At 40.4% G+C, this 10,688-nt stretch overlaps 1 protein-coding gene across 1 annotated transcript in view; it reads right to left on the reverse strand.

The window, feature by feature from the left end:
* Positions 1-4,502, reverse strand: part of Ipo5 (importin 5) — a 43,940-nt gene extending 39,438 nt beyond the window's left edge. The window contains exons 1-2 of the mRNA XM_023715196.1: positions 4,426-4,502; positions 853-1,045 (exon numbers count right to left, since the gene is read on the reverse strand). Of these exons, the coding sequence (XP_023570964.1) occupies positions 853-1,036 (184 nt within the window). The 5' untranslated portion in view covers positions 1,037-1,045; positions 4,426-4,502. The remainder of the gene's footprint in view (positions 1-852; positions 1,046-4,425) is intronic.
* Between the last annotated feature and the right edge of the window lie 6,186 nt (positions 4,503-10,688).

Below are 10,688 nucleotides of genomic sequence, written 5' to 3' on the forward strand. Positions count from 1 at the left end.
AAGAACTTCGGCATTATTGGCTGGTACTAAAGGCGCCATGATGCACACAGACACCAGCAACACTCTGCCATCAGTCACTGTCTTCATGAAGCACGCTTTCAGCCACTCAACGATTTTCTCAATGAAAAATGGTTATATTCACACCTAGGAATCCCTGTTTAAGAAAACGGAGGCTATGTATACCTAAAATGGACCAATAAAATCTAAGAAAAAAATAAAATATAAAAAAGGAAAGACGGGACTCAGCTGTGGTACAAGGTGTGCTCAGTATGCACAACCTACCCCCCCAAAATCACATGCAATCAAAATTAATTATTAATATTTTTAGTTGACTGAAAGGCTTTTACTGTTGGAAAACTGCATTTCAGAAAATACTTTCCTTTTATCTCATTCTTTAAAACTATTTCAGGGCATTTTACAGGCTATCATATATAAAGCGTTAACACTGTATGTGTATAATTTATCAATGTGTGTATATACAATAGCAAAAGCACTCCGAGTATACCGATGTCTACTTCAAGTGAAAAGTTTAATCTACAAAGTAAATTATACCATTTGGTAGCCTTTACTTCTAAAACTGTACAGATTAAAGAGCAATGTAACAGCTTGCAACTGAATTACAAAATTATTTTTTCCTATGGAAGTTGTGAATACCAACAGGTAGATGTGATTAAATTTCCTAAACCTCTGTAATCTTTGGCTTTAAATGCTGCATGCATAATCTCATTCATTTTGAACAGAATGAATAGTACTGAGATACCCACAAATCGTCCTCTAGAAGAATCGATTAAAAAAGAGGGAAAGGCTCTATCCCTCCTTCCCTCCAAACACGAAATCTACTTGCATACACACCTATTAAATTCCTGGCCAGCTCTGCAGCAATGTCACAAATTTTCTTCCTCATGCTGGACTGTGTTTCCATCTGGATAATCACTAGCAGTTCACTCTTGATGGCAGTCTGCACGTCCGAGGGAAGAGCTGGGTAGACTTCATCGAATGCAGAGGACAAAAGGCGCCGGAGGAGAACAGCAGCCATTTGTCTCGCCTATAAATAGATAACTTCGCGTGTTACTAGAGAGGACACTGCCACCAAACTAGACTCAGGCTCTCACTGATGTCCTTCACTGTTCTAGTTTTCTACTTTATTTCTACAGCAACTATTTCATTAAAAAAGAATGTGAAATGTGACATTCTAGGCATATAAGTCTATCATAATAGAAATATTACATACAATGAGCCATTTTTACTTACAGGTGAGAAAAACTAAACACAGAATTCTGATAGAACATCATAGCAAAGATAAACTTTTTTTCTCTCTTTTTTTAATGTATTTTAGTACAGGGTCTACAGGGCCTCACCACACAGATCAGACTTGTAGTGAAAGGCTGTTTGCAGCCTCCCAAGTGCTAGGATTACAGGAGTGTGCACAGTCTCAATCTCCTCTCAATACGCCCTGGGGCAGGGCCGTCAGGGCAGCTGGGCATGCAACTCTGGTCCCTGTGCCTGCCTGCCTAAGCAGGTGCTTTAGTCCACTGAGCTATCTGGCTGGCCCTAAGGATAAACTGTTTTCAATCCCCACTCTTAATATATTATGTTTGGTTTTTTTTTTTTTTGCGGAACCGGGGATTGAACTCAGGCCTTTGCGCTTGCCAGGGAAGCACTTATTCCACTGAGCCATCTCCTTGGCCCCTTAATACATTCTTTACCAGAAAAATAAATCTTAAAGTGCAAACTCTGCAATGCTTTCTACGTACTCATCTGGTTCTCATTCTACAAGAGAAGCGTCTATGCTGTAGACTCCTCCCCCGCCCTCTCGTTATATATAACTGCCCATTTGCATTAGCTTCTCAGATCAAATACTAGGATGCTGTTTATCTTTATGTTTCGCTCATGTAAGCAAACACTGCAAGGTGCTACTACTGCCAGGCATGGTGGCGCATACCTATAATCCTAGTACTCTGGAGGTGGAGGCAAGAGGATGGCCAGGAGTAAGGCCAGTCTGGACTACATAGTGAGATCAAGGCCAACCTACACTACACAGTAAAACCATGTCTCAAAACAACCACAAAAAGGTTACCAATACCTGAACAGTAAGAATCAAGCTCAATGTGTACACTTAGCTTCCCATGTTTAAGTGTGTGCACCATATATGCATGAGTTAGGTATGACTTTCCTTGAGGTTATCTAAAGAAAAGTTGAGACAAATGGCATTTCAGCTGTTAAGCCAATAGCCCTCTTTTATTTTTCCTTCTCTCATTTTTTTCAGGGTTGTTGTTACTCTTACTAATTACTTTGGAACTATGATCAATAAAAAAGTTATACAAATAAAACCTGCCATTTTTTTCTCCATTATATTGCCTTTTTATTGAGTTATATATGGTAGATAACAAACTTGCAAATAATTAACATATGTTCTAGTTAGAAATAATTCAAGGGCCGGGGAGATGGGCCGGGGAGATGGCTTAGTAGAATAAGCATTTCCCTGACCAGCGCAAGGGCCTGAGTTCAATCCCCGGTTCTGCCCCCCCCCCATCAAAATGGTTAGAATTCTTGTAAGTGCTTTAAAAACGGTATGCAATGCGCACACGCACGCACACAAGCATGCATGCACACACACGCACACTTCTCCAAAATAATGAAGCCACAATCGAGATGTTGCGGCTAATTTATAGCTACCATCTAAATCCTAAATGAAGGGGCTGGTGAGATGGCTCAGTGGTCTAAAGCACCTACTTGGAACAAGCTTGGCAAAGCACAGGGACCGTGGTTCAATCCCCCAGCACCACATGCCAGCCAGCCCCGCCCCCTGGTGGGCTGAGCTGGCCACACACACACACACACTAAATAAATAAATAAATAAATAAAAAATAAATCCTAAATGAAGATTTAAGTAAAGTTTAATACAGGTTTTAATACTGCCTCTTGGGGGACAGTTACAGTATTCAGGCTGGCCTCAAGGCAGTCCTCCCGCCTTGGCCTTCTGAATGCTGGAGGCACGGGCCACCACGCCCGGCTCATTCTGCTAAGAGCCACCACGCCCGGCTCATTCTGCTAAATGCTACAGTGAGCATGAGATGGCCAGCCCGGCTGACTTTGCTTCCACCAGGTACTAAACTACCATGAGAATTATAGAGTGTGGTTCTTAGTAACAGGAATCTTATTCTGCAAAACCCAAAGGCTATGTTTCAGAGGAAGGATAACCAGGGACATAGCTCAGTGGCACAAGTGCCCGCCTGGCAGGCATGAGGTCCTGAGGTGGCTTCCCAGGACCCTACCATCACCACCACCAAAAAGAAAATCCAAAAAGACTGTGAGGTAAAGACAGATAAGCTGGCTATACTAGCCGTTATCTGAACACCTTTTCCAAAAGTAAAGCAATACGCCATACCATTCAGTACTTATAAGAATATTAATTTATGGAAAAAAAGAATATTAATTTATGGAAAGAGAGAAAAGAAAGTTGACTTTTAAATGCAGAGACAGTAAAAAACTATAAAACCCCAGCACACAGGTATTCTGTCAGAGGGAAAAAGGTATTTTTTAAATTTTTTTCAGAACTGGGGATTGAATTCAGGGCCTTGTGCTTGCCAGGCAAGTGCTTATTCTACAGAGCTATCTCCCTGGCCCCAGTGGCAGAAGTTTTTGTTGTTTTTTTTTTTTTGGTGGCCTGAAGATTCCTTGAAGGCATTTCTGGTTTCCTGTGAGAAACTGGGTTCGAATCAGAGCATCTTGAGCCTGACTGCTTTGTTTAAGCAGGCACTTAAACAACTGAGCTAATGGGCAGGCCCCCCGGGAAAAAGATTTTTAAAATGCAAGCTTGTTTGTATTTAGTATCCCAGGTAGTTTGCTAAAAACTGTGATGTCAAAAAAATTCTAGAAAGGGTGTCTGTTCCTATGCCTATCTTTAGTATATGTTTCTTCTACAGATGGTTGTACCCATAAAATTTTATAGATAAAAGATTTCTCAAAATATTTGAAACATTAAGATATTCAATGAATGAATTTTTTCCTGAATAATGGTCTCAGGGCAAGAAAACACTACAGATGCAGAAATCATTGAGATTTAATAGTTTTGATGGAATTATTCATAAAACCATTAACTTTTTCTACTCTGAAGGTATCACCTTAAGTGGAAGAAGGAAATTCTCATCATAGAGATTTACTTCAAAGAATTACACCATAGCTCACAGACAGCTTTTGGCAAATCAATTCAAAATTGTAACTAACATTTAGGTAGTAAATAATTCTCAGAGCCGGGAAGCTATCTCAGTGGCATAAGCACCTGCCTGGCAAATTTAAGCCCTGAGTTCGATCCCTGGTATCCCCCCCAAGAAGTAAATAATTCTCGTTACACGTGCTAACCATCATCTAAGCACCCTAACAGGTTTCGTAAGATTGTAACGTTCTCAAATATTAAGGTAGTACCTCCTCAGCAGCTGTTGTGTTCCTGATGGCTTGTAAGAGGAATGTGATCTTGGACTGGCCTGGGATATTCTCATAGGTTTCCTATGTGGAAAATAAAATTAAACGTGAAAATATGTTAGAAAACGTCAAGAGCAAACAAGTGAAAGGATGGGAAGCAGTCAATTTCTCCAGGTGTCTGTGTATTTTCTCAATTTATGTTCCTTGGGTAATAAAATTCCGGGCAAAAAAATGGTCAAATTGGGCCTGAGCTACTAAGTCCTCATTTCATACCAATCACCTTATAGTTCAGGAAACTACACGCTTCTTCAGCATCTGCCAGGCCCCTTGCTGTGGAATCAGCTGAAGCCCACCCCCACCTCCACCCCCAGTGGAGGAAGGACCTCAGATTGATTAGCAAGTTCTTAGGCTGTATTTTTTTTCAAGCAAGGATTATTCTAAAGCCTTATTATATAGATAGACTGAAATTCTGTTCAAAAAACATTTTTATTAATTAACTTGTGGTATCAGGTTGAATCCACTGAGGCCCTCACACAGCCCCAGCTCCTTTTAAAGCTTTTTTCTGAGACAAGTCTCACCAAGTCATCCCTGCTGGGCTGAGACTTGTGATCCTCTAAGGTTTTGCCTCTGCCAGGGACAGGATTAGAGGTATATGTAACCATGTTCTGTCCAAGCGACTTTTTTTCCCAGGTAAGAACCCACTATGTAGCTCAGGCTGGCTTCAAACTTGCAGCAATCCTCCTGCCTCAGCCTCCCAAGTGCTGGGACTACAGGTATGTGCTACGATGTCCAACATCAAGACTTTTTAGTATTTCTGGATCTATTAACAAAAAGGTTTGTGACTTAGAACTCTTTTTCTTTTTCCAGCAATAATATAAAATCTGAACATATTTGTTAATAAAATGTTGACATTAATTAAAAGACATTATCAGAAAGGATCCAAAATCAAGATCCAACTAGTACATCTAGTACATGCTGGTTATAAAGCAAGCTGAAATTATACAGATTGATGTGCATGTGCAAAAGTTCTAACAATGGCAGTCTTTTACTGTGCAAAAGAAATCAATTTAAGCACATCTATCTTCCCTAAAATTCCTTAGTAAATAAACAATAATCCATTCTTGCCTACCCACTTAGAGTCTAATGTAGGTAATATTAATTTCTTAGCAGTCTGAGTTAAAGCACTGCCATACAACTGTATCACTTCCTAGTTTCTCTGGACAAAAGTGATGAGGGAAGAAAAGCCAGGCTCCTTAAAACACACATCCACCTCATACCTTCCAAGTGTTTGCTGGTATCTCTGAAATATTGACAGACATAAAAGCTTACACCTTGTATATGACTTGCTGAGATCGAGGGTAATGTACTCCACAATTCTGGTCTCCTCAGGTCAACTGTATTCCAGATGTATCTAGAGCAGAAAGCTCTGGGTTTCATCCCAGGGGGCCTACTGTACTCAATCATACACCTCTACTTATGCAGCACTATGCAGTTTCCAAGCTTCTCAACAATAATTCAGTCTTGGGAAGGATAGATTTGGGAGGGCAAGGAGAATTTAAAAATCCTCTGATAACCTCAAGTACCACTCTAATAAAAAGCATTCAGGTCAACAATATTAAAAACCATGCTGGCCTAGGGAGACGGCTAGCTAAGAGGCCTAAGCACCCGCCCTGCAAGGGTAAGGTCCAGAGTCTGATTCCTGGAACTGCAAAACAAACAAACAAACAAACACCCATGCCAAAAGGTAACCACAGCTAAGAAAATGGTATGAATTCACTAGATTATGGAAAGATATTTATAAACTGATTGAAAAAGTGGGTATAACCCTTGAGACTCTCCACTTTTTACCAAAATGACCCAAAAACTAGTAAAACTTTTCATTGAAACAGTCTTGCATACCAGGTGTGATGGCACATGCTTGTAACTCCAGCATTTGGGAGGCTGAGGCAGGAGAACTGCTATCAGTTTAAGGCCACCTTCAGCTACACAGCAAGATCCCGTCTCAAAAGTCTTTCACAGTACAATTACAGTGTAATAAAACTCTCTTGATTCCTTGTGCCTGGCAGAGCCCCAGACACAACGTGGATGCTGTAAATGGTCAACAATTACATTTCCGGTTTCTGAAAAAAAACTCTCCACTTGGCCATCACTCTCAGGAAACCTGCTATCAATTTTGAGGATCAGTATTTCTGCTCCAGAGGGACCCTAGTATGACTACGTTTACTGTGGTAGAAACTTACATATACAGTCACATATTCCACATTATTCTGTAACAAATCCGAAGCCAGTGGTGGAAGAGTTTAATGTGGGATCTGACTCCTAAGAGAGGGTCTCTGGAAGTATTCCAGAGCAACAACCCAAATCCAGCCACGAGAGTGGTCAAGGATGAAGGCTGTGCAAAAAGAGCATAGCCTTAGAACCTGATGTATAACTTTTGCTTAGCCTAACAGACTAGGTTCCACAGAGGTAGGTACAGTAGCTCTTCTTCAGGGCCCAAGTAACTAGCACACTAGAATACAGCAAGTACTGCAAGGACTATTTCTAAGACTATTCCTAGTACTAATGCAGGTATGTTCAGTGAGTGTTCAGGGTTGTGGCAAGGAAGTTTCATTTCTATTTGATTTTATCAGGTACAGTCACACAATGCTAAGATTTTTCCTCTCTACATCCACTACAAAGGAAAAATGCTAGTGAATACTCAGCTCTTTCATTCCATAAATGTTTACAGTGACCCTGTCTTGCCTGAGAAAATAGAAAAGGGGTCAATTTTTATCTCATGAACACCTTGCTCAGTCCCTCAATAAGCAGGCATATTTTCAGTACATTACCCTCTTTTAGTGGACATCTCAACAAGGAGGTTCTTTCTGTATTAGAACCAATAAAGAGCCAAGTCTGTATGGGAAATATTAAGAATACAAAATCTATGCAGATGATTAACAAAATACTTAAGCTCATGTCATGTAAAAATCTCCAGTCATGGGCCAGGAATATAGCTCAGCAGCACAGTGCCTGCCTGGCAAATGTGAGGTCCTGAGTTTGATTCCTAGATCAAAAAAAAAACCCCCAAAAAATCTCCAAGTCATAATCAACATGGATATTCAACTGTGAACTGTCAATTATTTATTTATTCATTCATGTTATTTGAGACTTAAAGGTATTCAAATCATTTCTTTAAACCTAAGAAACAGGGCCGGGAGATAGTTCTGCTGTCCAAGAGCCTGCCTAGCAGGTATGAGAAGACCCGGTTTGGATCCCTGGTACCACACGCTATGCTGGTCCTGCACTAAACTGGCCAATGAAACCAGGCGCTGTAATCCCATTGCTGGTGAGCCTAGGACAGGAGATCATTATGAGTCTGAGCTGCACAGCAAGACCCTGTACCAAATAAATAAATAAATAAATAATAAAAAGAAATTATTAAAAGCAAAAACAAAAACAAAAAAAATGCCCCCAAAATGTAAGGAACAGGGCCAGGGAGATGGCTCAGTAGAATAAGCGCTTGCCTGGCAAGCGCAAGGGTCTGAGTTCAATTCCTGGTTCCGCAAAAAAAAAAAAAATGTAAGGAACAGGGCTGGGGATGCAGCTCAGGAGGAGAGGGCCTGCACAAGGCCCAAGGTTTGATCCTACTCCCACCCTCAAATCCTCAAAGAATATCTCATCAAATACAAAACAAGGCTAAAAGGGCTGGGGAGCTAGTTCAGTGGCCTGAGCACTTGCCTGGCAAGTGCAAGGTGCTGAGTTTGATCCCCGGTACGGAATAACAGTAACAACAACAAAACAAAAATGCAAACAAGGCCAAATGAAAAGGAGTTTTGCAAATTTAAAAAACAAATACAAAACCTAACAAGTCACACACAATGGAAAAAGTTTGAAAACTAAGTTTTAAAGCCCTTCAATAACTTCAACTAACAATAAAATAAAGCTTCTTGTTGTATTTGACCTTTTATCTGGATACAGGTCACTTTGGTCACCAGTTTGGTATTTATGTGTCAACTAAGTATTTTTATTTTGACTGAGTAAATTACAAAGATATTTACTGAGCCCTTGCCAATTCTTTAGTTTAAGGAGAAGTTTATATTTGGTTTATCAGACAGAATACTCAATATCATTTTATTTTAATTAATTAATTAATTAATTTTTGGCACTGGGGATCAAACTCAGGACCATATGCTTGCCAGGCAGGCACTTATGTCACTGTGCTGTCTCTCCAGCCCTCAATTTTATTTAGATAACTTGTGAAAAGCTTATTTGCTCCCCCCCCAAAAGGTACTGAGGAAGATAGTTTGTTTTCCAGGGACAACCTGCTTGGGTCCCCTTCTGTCCCTCTCTTGGGCAGAAGCTTTCTTTCCCCCAATAAATATATTCTGATCTTAATAAAAAAAGAAAGAAAGAGAAAGAAAAAGATACTTTGCTTTCCTAAAATCTATTCCTGGACCAACGCAGTACTGTATTACAAAGGCGCCACAGAATTGTGTCCTAGTATTCACTTTTTGTCAAATGTAAAATTCTGCATCACAGTACTTACAGAGACTAAGAGAATAACAGTACTTTCTTCCAACTGTTCTTTATAAGAAAATGTGCTGAATACTGCTAACTATCCCCAAAGTGATGTAAGTGATAAAAGATTTACAACAGGCACCAATTGGAATTCAAGCTGAACCAGACACTGGTATTTAGTTCAATAGAAGAGAGATTCCCCACTAGGCTTGACAATAGCGACTTAAGCAAGTGGAGGGAAGAGGGGGAATTAAACTAGCTTACTAATTACAATGCTGTTCTGCAGCGCAGCACACAGAAATTTCTATTATGGGTTGGTAGTAAGAATTTACTTTGGTGAGAAATTATCTCTCGAGTGAGCAGAAAGCACCAGAGGATTTTTTAGCATCATCATACCCCGAGTGCTTCTCCCTCTTTTCCATGTAATACATGCACCCTAATTCTAAACACAAACGTTTTTAACATATTCTGCAAATAAACCTCACAAAATATGCAAAAACAGGTTTAGATGTACTTCTAGGTACAGTATTATTTCTTAAGAGTAAGACGGACACTAGAAAACTTAATTATCCACTGATAGGGAGACACTTAAATAAGTAATACACCTTATCTATATAAACTACAATCTCTGGCTGCTTTAAAAAAAACTGCAGCAATATGAAATAAAGTGAAAGATATAAGTTGCAAGATAATGTATATTGTAAACCTTCAGGTAGAATACATATATAATGCATGCTTGCAGAAAATTCACCATTTAAAAGTGGTTACTTTTGGAGAATGGGTTAAAAACTATGTCCCCTGTTCCCATTTCCCACCCCCAACATGCATCACATGTGCAATAAATGAACAAAAAAATCATTAGGATGAAGTTTTAATAGTTCAAAGTGTCTTCCTACAGGACTGAGTTTCTAGAATAACGACCTCATATCCTGCAATGCCAGCCTATCCTCCATCCATTCAAAGCCTGTATTACCACCACTGTGGCTTAAAAGACAACTAAGAGTTCTTTAGGATCAGTGAATCCAAAAGAGGACCCTTGATTTCACTACCTATATGTCAAATAAATTTTTGCTGTGTAGAAATCTGAACATCCTTCAAAGAATCTTACAAAGGTTTTCAATGGTGGCAAAGAACTCCAAATATAGTGAAGCTTGACTGTCTAGTCCTGGAAAGTTTTCCCTCTTCCTGGAGATCACTATCTCATCTAGATTGTGCTCTCAACACTGACAATGTGATGTCAGTCTTTTGAACCAGGTGTGTCTCCTGCTGGCCCGCATATATCCCAAATAATTTCTCGCATTGTATGAGGGAGAGACAGACAGGAAAAAAAAAAAAAAATTGGGTTAGATTTAATAAAATTGAAAACTTAAGACATATGGTACTGGCCCAGTTAGGCAATGGAAGTCCCAGGACATCCCATTTATGGGATCACAAATCTCTAGAGATCAAAGAAAATTTGTCTGAACGCAGAGCAGTGTACGGTGGAAGCTGCTTCGGAAGAAAGCCTAAAAGTCAACTTTACAAACTGGGGTGAGGTTTGGGGGTGGAGTGGGCGGGGAGAGGGGAACCGGCTTCTAGATGTTGGAACTACAGAGGGCGAAATGGAAACAAGAAAAAAAGCCTACAGGCGGCGACAGGCGTGACACACGCTTCCCCGGCAGGGATCGGGCGGGGAGGGACAGAGCAGTGGGGGTGGGAGACAGATCCGGGGGTCGCGACGGGGCAGCCCGCGGGGCCGCGGCAGCAGGGCGAGGCGCAGGCCGACGGGC

Source organism: Octodon degus, unplaced genomic scaffold, assembly GCF_000260255.1.
Source record: "Octodon degus isolate 3935 unplaced genomic scaffold, OctDeg1.0 scaffold00039, whole genome shotgun sequence".
Taxonomy (NCBI): domain Eukaryota; kingdom Metazoa; phylum Chordata; class Mammalia; order Rodentia; family Octodontidae; genus Octodon; species Octodon degus.